The 16,638-nt window shown below is 35.8% G+C and overlaps 1 protein-coding gene across 1 annotated transcript in view; it reads right to left on the bottom strand.

Moving 5' to 3' along the window:
* Window positions 1–1,688: 1,688 nt before the first annotated feature.
* The window catches only part of LOC134747864 (visual system homeobox 2-like), a 126,160-nt gene continuing 111,210 nt past the window's right edge, over window positions 1,689–16,638 (bottom strand). The window contains exons 7-9 of the mRNA XM_063682536.1: window positions 3,610–3,743; window positions 3,042–3,218; window positions 1,689–2,315 (exon numbers count right to left, since the gene is read on the bottom strand). Of these exons, the coding sequence (XP_063538606.1) occupies window positions 2,199–2,315; window positions 3,042–3,218; window positions 3,610–3,743 (428 nt within the window). The 3' untranslated portion in view covers window positions 1,689–2,198. The remainder of the gene's footprint in view (window positions 2,316–3,041; window positions 3,219–3,609; window positions 3,744–16,638) is intronic.

Raw genomic sequence — 16,638 nt, 5'->3', positions numbered from 1 at the left:
TAGTTCTGTAATTAGTTTAATATAGCTCTAGTGTATAAAACAAACAAAATAGAGTAAAAACAAGTTTTGTATGAAAAACTATGATTCGCTGTATTTTTTTAACTATGGTAACTGAAGCAACATAAACTAATTAGTAATTAGTTTATGTTGCTTCAGTTACCATAGTTAAAAAAATACAGCGAATCATAGTTTTTCATACAAAACTTGTTTTTACTCTATTTTGTTTGTAATTAGTAATTACAGACCTAGATATACCTTATCCTATTGTAAGTACAAAGTTTCAGAGGCTAGCTAGTCGTTTTAAAATGAGAGCGTAACTACGTTTGTATGGAGAACCGAGCTTGCCGGGGACTTACTTAACCATATGCGGTGCGGTGGTCAAAAATCGTAGGTCCAAACCTCGGTTGTGCTGTATAGAGCAGAAAAAAAATCGTTCTCGAAAAAAAAATCCAAAAGATCATTATTTCAGGGTTTACTAATGTATTGCCAAAAATCGTTTCCCAAAGTATTACTTCCCAAACTATTTTACGCAAATTATCATTTGGCAAAATTTCATTTCGCAAATTTTCATAATCCAACCTAACCTAAACCCAACCTAGTACGTCATTTTCATTTCGCAAGTATGGGGTTGGGAAATGAAATGGTTGCGAAGTAAAAAACTTGCTAAAATTTCATTTGGGAAATGAAACTGATGCCATAAGTTTGTTGGGAAGTGAAATTTGGCGAAAAATATTTTGGCTAAACGGCGGGATCCCTTATTACAGACAAGAGTTTAAACCAATCACTCCATACATGCGGCATGAAGTTACGGTGCGTTCCAAAATTGTACCATAAATCGATAACATAAACAAAGTGATCATTATTCCGACTCCCGCGTTCCGCGTTCCGAATGAATGCGACCTTGTTCAATTATAGGAGATTAATTAAGATACGACATTATGATACGACATGGATTGGATCTTGATCAAATTTTTGACGTATATTAAAAGGCCGTAAATTAGAATCGGGCTGTAAATCTCCTTTAAATGTCAAGGAGGGGTTTTGGCCGAAGAGTGTCAAGTTCCGGCGGTTCCGCGGCCCTGACACTGCGGGGTTGCGTATTTAATGCATCGCAACCATAATGTGATTTGTAGTGTTTTATTTGAAAACATATTTTTATAATATGTATGCTTGTTTTAAGGTATCTGTTTATGGGTTACTAGTTGCCTGGAATAAAGATTTTCATTCATTCATTATGATTCGATGTAGCATTCGATTCCAGAAACAGAGTCACTTAAAACATAATTAGGCATAAGTAAGTTCTATCAAATAAGCTAAGGCAAGATACGGCAAGCACAAAACAATTTGTTTACATTCGTTGCTAATCATTTCGATTCCGGTCAACTTTTGAGGTACTTTTTGGTTTCATTGTCAGTTTAGGGCCAAATTGAAGACATCACATGCCTAATAAAGTTTAATATACATTGAATTATATAGAAAATAAACTGTCAGATGAAATTGGATAAGTCACTGCATACACCATGTGAGTTTTTTTATCATGAGAGGTAAGATTTTTCACTTAGATTTTTTTTTGTGGCGATGGTGAAGCAAAGGATCTGGCTTGTTGCGTACAATTTTTGCCTAGTATACCTACTTAGTATGGATGGTAAAAATTACAAAAGGCATGTAATGTAGTGACTTTAAAATTACGTGTACAAGTCAAAAATTAGGCTGTATCCGAATATTCCGAATTCAAACTTCGATAAAATTAATGACAACCTCTCAACATTGAAAATACTTACTAGCTAACACTTTCATAAATTTAGTACCGTTTTAGTCTTGCCTCGAGTTAAACTGATCTATAACGGTCAAGATTACTTACTTACTAAATACCGTTATACAATAATATCTAAGTGCTGGGACTTTTTACAACGCCTATAGTAACACAAGCTACACACATAAATACTTAACTAAATGTATTGCACGAAAAATAGGGATTTAGTTAAATACGCTTAATAATTTACATAATTACACTTAATACGTTTGAACGTAACGGTCTTTCAAATCCACCAATCACAAAAGTTGGTAATCAACCAATCAGCGCACGTCGACGAATCACAGAGTTGGAATGTAACGATGTTTTCGAATTCCACTAATCACGAGTGTTCTTAACCGATGAGCGCGCGCGTTTGACCAATCGCGGGGTTGGAATGTAGAGGTCAGTAGAGGGAGGGAGGGGCGTGGGGGTCGAGCGGGGGCGGCTCGGTGCCGACGTCGATGTCGACGGGGCCGTCGTCATCGTGGGGTGTGCTGGGCGTCCGCGCTAGGCCTCGGACCTGTAACCAAAAACACATTAGATTAGATTAATTAGGCATCATGAAATGATAATATGGAATTGCATTCAATGGGGTTGGTAACTGACAAAAGGTTTGCAGAGATGGCGCCATCATAGCTTGCCCCTTTTTCTATGAGATTTGGCTGGCATCCAGGGCATTAAGAAAACAAAAATTTGACACAATTCTAGGGATTGACGGGGCAAGCTATGCTGGCGCCATCTGCTAATTATTTCAATCGGCCAACCCCATTGAAATGTAAGAATTGACATATTTACCTAGGGACTATACATAGGAGTCATGAAGGGATTCGTAAAATTAAATTTGACATTGGCCTTTTCTTGCTCCATTAAAAAAACTGCTGCTTCCTATTACAGTTCACCCATGCTTTCTATAATCGCAAGCATTTGTGGTCGCGCAGCGAGCCCCAGCCCTCATACTTAAACATGTAATATAGCTATTAGAAACAAATTAAATGTAAAATATTTTGGGTGGCACGATTCCAGCCTTGGGCACTGGAGGCCCTGGTCACTTTTTCTTCGTATATGACATTTACTCGTATTTCGATTTATGGAATATAGCTATTGTATACAAGGTTTAAATTCCTAAAACCTCATCTGCAGCAAGATATTATTACAGACGATTATGGCCTGGTGTCTCACTCTATATGCGCTGGTATATGCTGGCACTTAAATATGCAAACTATCTACTGTATTCCTAAAATCTTACCTGAAGCAAGATATTGTTGGAGAGGATCCTGGCCTGGTGCTCCTGCGCCTTGGCCCGCAGACACGCGATGCTGTTGTTCCGGAAGGCTTCAGGGTCCTCGTAGGAGGCACCCTCTGGTGACGCGCGGCCTTTGGCTGAGGAGGAGGCGGTGGTGCTGCTGGCGGGGGAGCTCTGCGCCTGAAGATTTACAAGGAAATAATTTACATGGGTGAAAAAAGTTTAGTAGGGCAGCAGTAGATGCGGGTTGTGTTGTGTTAGTAAAAGACACGCACTTTACTAAATAAAGGCGAACTAAAGATTTAATAACAAAAGGTACCTATACATAAGTATAAGTAACAAATGCACACAAAGTTGTGTTCGTTTTGAACATAATCTCGCTAAGGTACCGAATACCCATACGCGACGCAAAAAGCCTTTGATTTTACTGTCATTAGTTAATACCATCTGAATCTACGAATGACTGACGTCTTTGCAATCCCCGTCGTCGTTTGCACATCGCACAAGATCGAGACAAGTGTCGCAAATATCGCAATCAGTTAACTCGTTTTCGGTCGCCAGTTATGGTTACCTGAGCATCATGGTTGTCATGGTGTTCATGTGGCGAGGCGGAGTGCGCGCGATCACCTTCGGCCTCAGAGCCTTCGCGCTCCGACCCTGACTCCTTCAGGTGATGGGCCGCCTCCAGCGACTTTCGGTGCATGCCTAAAACAAACATCACTCGTTATTTATGACTAGGTATGTCACGGAGCTAGGGACCGATCTCGAAAATGCCTAGCGAGGATAGGGTAGCCATTAGAAAAATTTTATATCCTGACCAAAATCCTAACATTTTCTGGACGGTAATTTCTTCACAAATCCCTTATCCCTTATTTCAAAATCATTCTTGGTTCATTAACTCATTACCTCGCCACAATACACTGTAACTAGTAGCATAACCATCTCTTTCCTCTGCCCAACAACACTTTTAGCTAGCTTTAGTGGTTAGTGCAGGTTTCTCCTCCCACAATCCAGGCCAAGGATTAAATACCCTGATATATTAGGGGAAATCCTCCGACAAGTCAGGAATATCCGAGGATCTTTACAAGTGTTTATCCGAACGGTGGAAAATCAGATTCATTATGGATTAGAGAGCCATTGTGAAAAAACGACGACGTTATCATGTCATAGCGATCCTCTTAGATGAGGAAGAATGAAGGAAGGAAGGAAGAAGATTAGGGGACAAAGTTAAATAGTTCGACTAAATCCCATTAAAAAAAATATTTGAATTCGAGCCAATGATGAACATTTTCGCATTGGGTCTAAAAATTTATTGCAAGAAGTAGCAGAAGAATGGCATGGCTAATAAATGTAGACAATGACGATTTAGAGGTTCAAGTTTAGATTATACTGTGTATTAGGTATCTTTGAAGATACCTAATAATTGTCAAACTACGATAGAAAATGGCTCCTAAAAAGATATACCGATTATATGGCACGAATCTGAATACCTACTTTAATAGGAACACAATACGTTTAACTCACATTTAGGTAGCTTTAGCCGCGTACTCTAAGCAACCCCAAAGTTATAACAAACATTTTATCTTTATTCCCTCACAAAACGATATTAAAACATTCTCAGGACGGATATTCTTACCCTCAGCGTCGTAAATGGTCATAAAAAGTTAAGTAACTTGATTTGCCACAACCGCGGGAGCCAAATTAAATTACTTACGGCAAAATGAAATCATAGCTCATGCTACTATCTCGGTAAATTCTCATATACGGTAACTACAAATAATGGTAAACAAACAACAGTATGTCCCTATAAATGAGTTGTTTGTCGTTCATCACAGTTGGCATTGGCAGAATTGGCACTTTTAAATTTTTAAGTTTTGAAACTATCACCATTCGCTTTTATTTCGGGAGTTTTCAATAGATGAGAATACCTACTTAGGAGGTTTAGTATTTATCCGTCCATAATGCTTAGAATTTGCAAATTAAATTAAACTGATGTTAAAGGTTACATGCATGTCTACACGTTTGTTAGGCGAAACTAAACGTATCCGATCAAAGAGAGAACTCGTTGTCTAGCTTAATTGTCTTATTGTCTATATTTATATGGCCATTTCGTAAAGAATTGCGATACATCACTAGACTATAAAGTAAACTACAAAAAGTTTAGATAGTACATAAGTGTATAGCAAATTGAGGTTGACATGACATAATCACTGTATATATCATACATCATACCCATCATTGGATTGCGCCAACAGAAAAGTAGGTAAAAGAAGAAAGTAAAAGAAGATAAAAGGGTTCTTTACTGTTGAGGAACCCTCATGACATCTTGTTTCCCGGACTACTTGCATATTAAAGCGCACAATCATTCATTATTCAATACCACAATCGTAATGTAGGTACGAGTCGATGTAGATGCGTAGACTGTGGGTATTATGTGTTTCCGTCTGATTCAAGATAAAGCGAAAATTATAGCCGAGAAAAATAGGTTTTATCAAGTCGAAAACATAAATATTTTCGTCGTCATTCAACCGATAGACAAATTGGACAAGTCTCTATGACCAACAGATTAACATCGCTTACGCTCTCTCCCATTTGTAATCCTTACTAGATTTTAGGGCCATTAGGTTGACTTTCCTGCTAGTTACATCTTTTCTGCTTAGTAGATCACAAATGTATATCATTAAAACGTCCCCATAACACGAAGCCTAATTTCAGCCAAAAGTGAACATACCTAATATACGCATAGTATGCAGTTCCTCAAGAATTGTAACTCGCTGACTACATCGTCCCACAATGTCGGATAAGCGGGATAATAAAGGGGATCATTCATTATGCAGATCGTAAATGCACGATGCGACGCGATGTGGATGGTAATCGCATTACTTTAGAGACTGGTAGAGCTTTACGCGGCGCGACTGGAGCGGGTGTCAGTTCAGCTAAAGATGAATACAATTATGACATTGTTACCCATCTTTGTAATAACATGAATATGTTAGAATTTATGGTAAAATTAGCTACTATAACTAGCTAGGATGTACATAGTGTTGATTAAGACTTGAATCCTTTGACTCATCTGCTTAAAGACTCAACTCAGTTTTTCAGATTCCTATAATTAAGTCGACGAGTTCTTTTGACTTCAGTCCTTTTCAGAGAGATGAATCGAAAGTGATCTAAAAGTAACTTGTCTGTCTTTCTGTCTATCACCACTTCACGCTTAAAGCGCTTAGCTGGAAATTTGGCATTGAAGTCCTGAGGAATGGCACAGAATACCTACATTTTATCATGCGAATCGTCAAAATAACGTCATTTTGCACAAAGGATGGTGTGGTAAATATTTTTTTTTTACGGAACGTGTAAGATTATTTAATAAATTTGTGTTGTTGTTTCACTGTCTTTATAATCATACATTATCTATACCTAATCATAAAATATATAACAACAAAAATCACAACGTTAGTTTATTGTTAATCTGTATGATAATGTCAGTAAAAAACGTGATGTACGCATTTCAAGTGGTGACGTTGTGATTGTGTACCTAAATAAAAAGATTGATGTGGAAATTTGGTAATAAAAAATATATTTGAAATCACCTTATGTTTGGTTCGACGTCACCGGCACTAAAATTTCGAGCCCTGGAAATCATCATTCTCATATTAAGCAGTCGAAAATGCAGGCAGAAGATAATATCTGTAAGCTACTGCATGCATCTTAGACTTGTGTCCTACATACACTGGCTTCACACGCCGACACGACGCGTGCCCGACGTGACTTACCGTCAAACTGCTGGATCAGTCTTAAGATGGAAAATATGCAGTTGAGCATTTCATCATACAAATATTTTAATGTTCAGGGATACAAGAAACCTAGATTCTTGTGACATTTTTTTGTAGGATTGAAGATAATAATAAGGAGCATTTCTTTGAAGTGACCTTAATCGAATGCAAAATTTAGAAAGATACTTCTAGACTTCTCTATTAGTAAGTAGTTTCATCTTCGTAGCACTTCGCAAAATAGTAGTTATAAAAAAGTTACTAAATAACTACTTCTACTACTACTACTACTTAGTTACTAGTTGACTAAATAAGTCTACAGAAGAAATGGAAACCATAGACAAAAAAAAAACAGTCTATGGTCCATAGAGATTATATGAAATACGAGGTCCAATAACTTATCTATTAAAATATTTGACATACTTATTATATTTTATCACCATAGTTATTTTAATGCAATGAAATAATATGCATAAACCCTAGATAATTTAACTTCTAGCTGCCCACAGATCAAAACTTGCCAAGATAAACTTGAATGCAGTTGAGATTTTTCAAAAGAAAGATTCTAAATATAATGGAGTGGGAGTCCTTTTTATAGGCCTCTGGGCGGCTAGAGGAAATAGCCCAGGAACTGCTCCTGAAATTGCGTGTAATAAATATAATATTGCGAGAGATATTATATTCGAGACTTTACTAAAAGGTAAACGTAAGATTAACACAATGTAGGTGAAACACTTTAATAAATTAGATTGCTTTTTTATTATTTAAAATAATTGCACGAACTAGTTGGGTCCGAATCGATGGAGTTTATCAGAAGTCAAGATGTTTTGGGGAAATTCGGGTTTAAAGCAAGCAGATACTGACGTTACCAGTACCTAACTTTTAGCTGAGGCTGTTGAGAAGAAGTTATATAAATCTTTATATTAAAGGAACGGTGTCCACAAAGATTGCAAGTTCGAGTCTTGCCCGAAACAGTGTATTTTCCATTTTTCCTTTAGTAATTTTTTTTGCAGTATCTCTCAGACGTATCATCTTGTAAAAATTAAGAAGTTATTATGGTTAATTATGGACTACTCGACGGTTGACCTGCAAGTGATTTGTATTATGTTACGTACGTAAAAATTAAATACAAAAACTAGATTGTTCCCAAAATTCCCCAAACTAAGCTATTTTCTACAAAAAAACCAGACCAATTGTTTTACTAACCATAACCACCAGAGTTAAGTGGTAGACATAGACAAGAGTAGTGAATACATCATCTTCATTTGTCACTTCATACATTTCAGCATTCACAAACACATCGTGTACTGAAAACCCAACAAAATTTAAAATTCTCATCAGTCTGCGTACGCGGGGGCCTCGGGGCGACGTCTTCCCGGTTTAATATCTCAGCTCAGTATTTTTACGAGATTTTTAGTGCGCGCGCCTCCTGAATAACTAATCAGGGTGTTATTTACTGCATATATGTACTTGATAGTGCCGCATGCAGTAGTATGATTTATAAGTGGTATATAGCGGCGGGCGGGAATTATGAATATTGAAGAATGACAATTGTAGCGATGTTTCATGGAGAAAAGTGCCTGTTACAATATGTAATGTAATGTGTTAATGTTTATGAAGATCAAGGCCTACTTTTGATAATCTTTTTATGATTATTTATTATACTTCAAGAACCTGGGTTCGCTCGTACAGTGCGATGGCGATATTGACCGTGACGTGAGAAACCGGATTAGCACAGGATGGATGAAATGGCGACAGGTCACGGGAACCATTTGCGATGCTCAAATGCCATTTCGATTGAAGAGCAAAATTTATAAAACCATCATAAGATCTGTCGTGATGTATGGATCAGAGTGTTGGGCCCTAAAAGTGACGGATGAAAAGAGATTGCATGTAGCGAAAATGAGAATATTAAGATGGATGTGTGGTGTGACAAGAATGGATAGGATAAGGAATGAGTATATATATAAGAGGAAGCCTAAAAGTTGCACCTATAGTAGAAAAAGTAAGAGCGAATTGCCTAGCGTGGTACGGACATGTGATGCGGAGGGATGAAAGTCATGTGACGAGAAAGGTATTACGAATGAATGTGGAGGGAAGTAACGGGAGAGGAGAACCGAGGAAAAGGTAGATGTACTATGTGAGAGATGATATGAAACAAACTCGAGTGAATGATGAGATGACGGGCGAGAGAGAGGTATGGAAGAAAAAAACATGCTGCGCCGACCCCAAATGAATGGGATAAGGGCAAGCGAATGATTATGACTTGCCCCACAAAACTGTATAATATTTATACAGTTTGTCTGTGGGGTACAAATCTTCCTAAAATTACGAATTTATTGTAACTTCTGATAAAGTTCAGATATACCAGCTCAATCTCTGTCTCCATATGCCTGTCAAGTAACCAGAGATCGTTCATGAATAATGCCTCTAATCATTTAGAAAGCCTAACCCAAGATGACTCTACGGACCGCACAGTTTCGTATTTTATCATGAACATTTTCGTAAATACCCGAATCCCGAAGTCACTAAAGAATTATCTTTAGCCACCATAAGCCAAAAGGGATATAAGGGTAGTACATTAACGAACGTTCCAAAGAAGTATCTGAAACGTCCATAATTTCCTATCTCAAGCAATTAACCCTCCGAAACCCCAATCACTCAACTCGCCCGTTAACTGGTCATTACCATACGATCTCGCTCAATAATGGCCTGATTTGCCCGCCCATTAGCACTACAACTTTCTCCATTAGTCCCGGGACCAGGCATTCCCGTGCCCGGGCATTCCCGGGTATAAATCCTCTTGATTTACGCTCCCGGATGTAGTTGTGATCAATTAGTTTAAGGAATTTATCGTGGGTATTTAATTTTAGTTTCCACACAAATTAGAAGAACATTGACTGGTAAGCGGTGCAGTGCATCTATCACAGAAGACGATGAACCTACTGTCTCTTTATCCTTTCAGTGTATGGTCATGTCATGTGGTTGTCAAAAATCGTGGCTTCAAACCTCGATATAGAGCAGAAAAAATCGTTCTCAAAGAAAAGTTCAGAAAAGTTTGGCAATGATCCTTATCTTACACAGAGAAAATTCAATTCAATACATTTATTTCATGTAACCAAGACACATTTTATTAGTAACACTTACAAAACTAAGGGGCTAGTAGGTAGTTATACAGCTAGACTTAAATTTAAAACAAAATAACACTAACGGGAGAATGCAATCCCTCTTTGACTGTGTAATTATTATAAAAGCTCTTAGAATTAAATTTACTGTAGGTATGTAGTTTTTATTTCTGCCTATTAAAAGCTAAGGTTATTACAATATACCTATGTGAATCGATGTCCAATGGTCTGTTATTTTAAATTGAATCCCCTGAATGGTTAATCAGAACTCCAATTAGTGTGCGTATGAGATGACCCGTCATTTCATTTCTGAGATCCGCGATAAGTATTTGATACTTAGGTTATTTAGTTCTAGTATCTTTTCGTTTACAGGTGAATCACTTATTGATATATTATCCAAATATGACGTTTACAACACATTTTCTCTTGATTGCGCTTGTTAATCATAGTACTTTGTTCTACAGGCAAAAGGAGCACTTTCATATAATCGTCACTTTTAGCCAAGTTTAGAGTAGCACTTTGCAACATAGAGAGATGCTGCACTTACTAGATTCTTTGACTGTGTAATTATTATCAATTTCATATGTCGAGATGCAAAATCAAAGCAAGAGCTCGCGAATTCCATAAAAGAATTACCTTTCGTCCATTATCCAGATTTTAGCCACGTTGGAGTTGCGGCTGCTTAAAAACCTTTTAGCGCTTAAGGTTTTGAAGTTAAAGTGGAAAATTCAATGGCTTTCGGTTTGCTGATTGCGCGTTAGATTGCCGATGCTGGTGTCATTTGTGAGATGAAAGGGATGCACAAAGCGAGAGGGTAATCGCAATTGTGCAATCAGGAAAGCGGTGCATTAGATTCCATTAGGCGAGCGGCGCCGGGCCGCGGCACTAGTCCGTGGAAGTAATACACTTTAATGGCTGTAATTGACATTTTATTTTAATTTTTTTTCGTGTAATATTGCATTAATAAAAGTTTAGAGTGGAATATGTGATTATTACGAAGGGTAGATCCAACACATCAGAAACTTAATTTTATATATCTGCTTCGTATTTGCTTATATTTTATATTTAGCTTTAGTTTAGGAATATTAACATAAACATATGTTTATTTAACTCATGTATATAGGTAGTCAGTAAAATTAAAGTAATATAACTTAACTTTAATGTCAGAAACCGAGTAGAGTTCGACGTTAATAATTTGTGTAGTTTGTTTTTGTTTAATTTTGCTTGTAAGATGTTCGTTTGTAGAACGATGACTATAATGACTATTCATAATATTCGTGTTTAATACTCATTAATGTAGGTAAGTATAATGTCTTAAATTACATTTTGATAATACTCATTTATCGGTAAAAATAGCACGACTGCCACAATCGTTGTTAAAACATTTCGTAAGTATAATTATTTAATATAAGTAATTAAAAATTATGAAATTGGACCCGTAAAAAGAAATATTTATTAATTAAATTAACACGTAATAGCTATTCATATTTAAAAATTTAATTGTATTTTCTCAGAATGTTATTTTTTTATAGACAATTAATTATGTAGGCATTTTTGTCTATATAGACAACTTATATATAATAATAAATATGTATAATTACGAGTAGGTTAGGTGCCCGATTAAAATTATCAGGTACGTACTTAATTATCGATGTTACTAAATAGGCAATATTCTAAAATTCTTATTAATTTATAAGATATTGTTAAAAGTTCTGAGGTAGGTATTTTATATTTTTAATCAATAATACATAATTGATTTATTTTTAAATAATAAGTTTTTCCTAGTAAATCTCTATAAGTTTAAACGTCAAAAGCGTTTTCAGTGTATTTACAAAAGCAATATTAACAGCAAAAATAAAAAATACATAATTAAGCATATAAAAACATTACAACATTCCAAAAAGCCACATCATCATTCAAAAGAACCACATAACAGTAAATAAGACCCCTCATTAAAAACTCAAACACAAAACACAGACTATATAGCCTTAATGCTAAGTATATAATTAATATGTAAGCGGTGGTTTAAATCTGCCTTAATCAAGCCTTAGACAATGCGCCGCCATCTTGCATTTCCCCCTCCCCGCGGCCGCGCCCCGCCCCGCGGGGGGCACTCCGTTGATGGAGTCGCGTTTTTGATGGTCTGATTTGATTAGTCTGACTTTTCAGTTTTACTAGTTTATGGTTGTAGTTTTTGACTTTTTAATTTGAGGGATAATATTTTGATACTTGATTCGATTTGCAATTTTGCTACCTACAAATAATATTGTATCCAGCATCCTTGGTACAATGCCTTAAGGGCCTATTTTAGATTTAAGCTAGTTATTAATTTCGTTTACGTAGTACCAATATTGTAAATAAATAAAACCTGACATATTAAGCGTTTTATAGAGATGCCAGTTGTATCGGAAATTTTTATTTTGTCCTAAGATGCACTGTATGCAACTAACTAGCTCACTGTATGTTACTAATGTTGGAATGATACCTGAATGTCGGTGGAATTTTATTATTAGTTAAGTTTCATTAATTTATAAATAAATAAAAAAGTGAGACTAAAACAGGATGTTAACGGCTCAATCGTCTAACTGTTGCTAATTTTACTTCCTTAATTAATAACTTAATTATAAATTGCCTATAATAACTTTCCTTAGTCTGTTAAAATCAGCAAGTCACCTCAAACGACCCGTCACAAAAACCTAACTCCGTCACATAATTCCTAATTGTGACAAAACATGATTACTCTATAATTGTTCTAAGGCGAGCCTTCCTGAATAGAGAGCTCCTTATAAGCCTTCCCCAGACTATTATACATCTTAAGTACAGCACCATAGAGCCTACTTCACGTTACCAAAAGGAGGAAGTAAAGGAGGTGTTACAAAAAGAAACTTAAGTTTCAGGTGGTAGGGTGTGTTTTTCATTGTCTGTTTGTTGGTTGGATGAAAAATGAGCAAGACTTGTTGGGATTAAAAATTATACTTCCTTTGTGTTGTCGTGATTTACGGGTGTTATTGTTTTGGCCAGATTGTGGCGACGCCTAGTTGGCTCTAGAAAGAGACGTATTTATAGAACGACAAGTAATCTCGACACGATGTTTAATAGAACATATCGAATAGTGGACATCGGTCGATAGTAGACATACAATCCGGCTAAACTCTAGAATGACAGAAATAGACTTTCCATGCAAAGGTTATCAGTGTGGATTTCGGAAATAGCGTATAACTGCTACGGCCGTAATCGGAATTATTCTCATCAGAAGATCAAAGCTGGAAGTCGCCAGCAACATGCTGAGATAAGACCGTGGCACTTTCTTTGTTTTATATTTTTCTTCTTTGTATAATTTTCTCTTATTAATTATTACTATTTTTAATATTGTCTTCGGTTACCGCGATAGTTACTCATGAAATAAAACTATGAAAACGGATTATATCGCGTATATTGAATTTATAATACATCCCGACGTTTCGAACTCTTTACAGCGTTCGTGGTCACCCGTTGACCACGAACGCTGTAAAGAGTTCGAAACGTCGGGATGTATTATAAATTCAATATACGCGATATAATCCGTTTTCATAGTTTTATTTTATTACTATTTTTATTTCTATAACTGTGCTTCGTCTCGGAGTTCCTTATAAAAGTGTGATCGCCGTATTCGCGACATTCGCGTAATTGTTACGGGTATCTATATTATTAATACTTTTAGTCCTGCCTGAGTCGATATGATACGACTTCGATCTGCCTTTACAGGTCGTAGGATCGTTTTATAAATTGAATTTGTGACGATGTTTTAGTTTAATATTTTAATTTTCAGATATTTCGAGAATCGGCGAGGATTTTCTTTTAGATATAATTTACAGTTTCAGTACAAATCTTCCGCCGGCTCTCGTGAGTTTTACCTATACCTACCTTCAAACTATTACTACCTAGTACATACCTACTTTATGTTTTTGTTGTTTTATAGACTGCAATTTATATACAATAATGAAACTCCAGGTCTTAATTAAAAAATAAAAGTAAACTTGTTTGTAAACGACTGTTTGTTTCTTAAATAAATAAATAAATAAATATTTATTTGATTCTTTGAAATAGTCGGTAAGTTTTTTTTTAACTTTCTGTATCTGCACTTTAAACAATTTCAAACAGAATTATTTTTGAATCATGGAACTGAAAACGTATCCTAAACTTTCATAAAGATAACGTGTCACCTTGTAATTGTCCTAAGCTTTATTGCGTACCTATACCTAATCAGTCAAACTAAATAAGTACCATTATTTAACCTATCAATAGCCAGAGTCCGCTCACTGCTGACCATACCGCATCCGCTCACTGCTGACCATACCGCATACTTTATGTCGATCCATGGTTTTCCCTATCTCACTATCAACATTTTTCCTAACTCTCCTAAAGCAATCAGTTATTGATACTTGGCCAAACGCGGTCACCACTGCAGAGCTTAAAACTTACAAGATTGTTCAAGTTGTGCGTTGCAGGTAATTCGGTAGATAACAAAATCTTCAAAATTAAACAAATATTGTCTCTAACTACCTACGTACGTGAGCAGTGTCAGGGGAGGGCTAAGCGAAGTGGTTGCTCTCTAATTAGCTGACTGATTTAATCTCAGTTTCAGAGTCCTCAAAGATTCGTCACCAAAATATTGGCTATAGAAACCTTAAGTTTCGAGCACTTGTGATAGTGCATTTTTAATTTGACCATGTTAGCATCTGCACAATTCAGTCAGCTATTTGGTAGCATTAAGGTTGCTGCATACGTAACATGACGAAGGCAAGACGGGAAATTTTGTATGCGGCTACCGAAAATGGGTTGCCGAACCGAAGTGAAAAGTGCACCGCGCATTCAAAATTGTCCCCGTTCTCTCCCGTCCACCGAAACTCGTGTATGCAAGAACCTTTAGTTAGAGTAAGACTCACCGGTAGGCGGTCTGGAGGGAGGGGGTAGTGGCTACGGTCGCCCCCCACCCGACACTGCGCTCGACTCTTGAACAAAATCATCACGGTCAGAGCGTCACGGCTAGCACAATGTGAGTTTTCAAGTTTATCACATATTAGAAACGAAAAACTTGAGTAGCCATATGAAACTGGATTTTGGGAGCTGGGTCTTAGAATCGTAGCAATGCACGGTTAAGGACGTAGGATTTAAGAAGAAGCTGCCAGAGTAGGTATGCCCATACATATAGGTTTAATGACTAAGTAAGTCTAGGTTGAACCATATTTACATTTAAATGCAATGAAAGTTTGATAAAATATCGTGTAGAGTCAGCAGCAGAAGTTGCTAAGCGGGCGAGGTGTTCAAATTGATCTTGATGCGACTTTATTGTTAAGAGAATAAGAGCGTGTCAAGGTAATTTTGAACACCTCTCACGCTTAGCAACTTCTGCAGCTGACTGTGCACAATACATTGTTTTCATTACTCTTGAGTGTAATAACTATACACAGAGATGGGCAAAATGTAATCGACTAACGATTAACGATTAAGATTACAAGAATTAATTGCGACTGACGATTGAAAACGACGATTGATCAATCTTAGTTGTATAGAGTGCAACTAATTTAGTTGCAACTAAATTAGTTGCCGATTGATTTCGGACAACTAAATTTTGTAATCGACTAATTAGTTAGACTATTTTCTCGCGACTAATGTTAGAAGCAAATTGAATAGAATACCCCGGTATGGCTATGTTGACAGACTGATTAGGACATCTTAACGGATGTTTAAAAATAAAATAGTCATGTATTACTTACGATATTTTGACCGTTTCTAAGGAGTGAGATCTGTTCTCACTATTATTTTGCTACTAAAGTAGTGCATCTCTCTGAAATTGGATTAAATTTCTCTTATCTAAGGGTAAATAAGAACTGGGTACTTTGTGCATTAGTAAAATAACACTTAAAAAACACAATTATATAAATCAAACTTTGTATATTAAATATAAAAGCAACCATGATATGTATTTAGTTAAACTATATGAGGTTAGTCTTGCAATCGTTGCAATAATAATTAAAAGCAAAAATTATCAACAAATCAACGTTGTTTATACAATAACATGTTCATATGTGATAACATAAAACATTAAAAACCACAAATATAATAAATCAAACTTTGTAGGTATATGAAACATTCAAAGCAAAAAGTATCAAAAAAATCAACGCTGTTTATACTGTAAGATGTTTATATGTGATAAGATAAAACATTAAAAAACACAGTTATAATAAATCAAACTTTGTATATGAAACATTCAAAGCAAAAAGTATCAAAAAATCAACGCTGTTTATACAGTAACATGTTTATATGTGATAAGATTTAAAAAATACAGTTATAATAAATCAAACTTTGTATGTATTATATTATGTATATTAAATCGTATATTAAACAACAATAATAATTTAAAGCAAAAAGTATCAAAAAATCAACGGTGTATATAGCAACATGTACCTCTATGCCTCTATGTGTACGTATATCATAACATTCTGCCATACTTAATACAAATTTGCAAAGAATGTTATTTATTTGTGACATTTACTTATTATTTAATCAGTAAGTAATATAAAAAAACTGTATAAAATTAATAAAACAGACACGATTCCAATATTGTGATAGGTTTAAAAACAAGGACAAAATCATAAATAAAGTAAATATTTTTTAATGACACGTTGAAAACAAAATAGACCGCGTAGATAATAAACAACATGC

This window comes from Cydia strobilella, chromosome 15 (assembly GCF_947568885.1).
Source record: "Cydia strobilella chromosome 15, ilCydStro3.1, whole genome shotgun sequence".
Classification (NCBI taxonomy): Eukaryota; Metazoa; Arthropoda; class Insecta; order Lepidoptera; family Tortricidae; genus Cydia; species Cydia strobilella.
The sequence above is the reverse complement of the archived record's forward strand: the minus strand, read 5'-3'. Positions and strand labels throughout refer to the sequence as shown.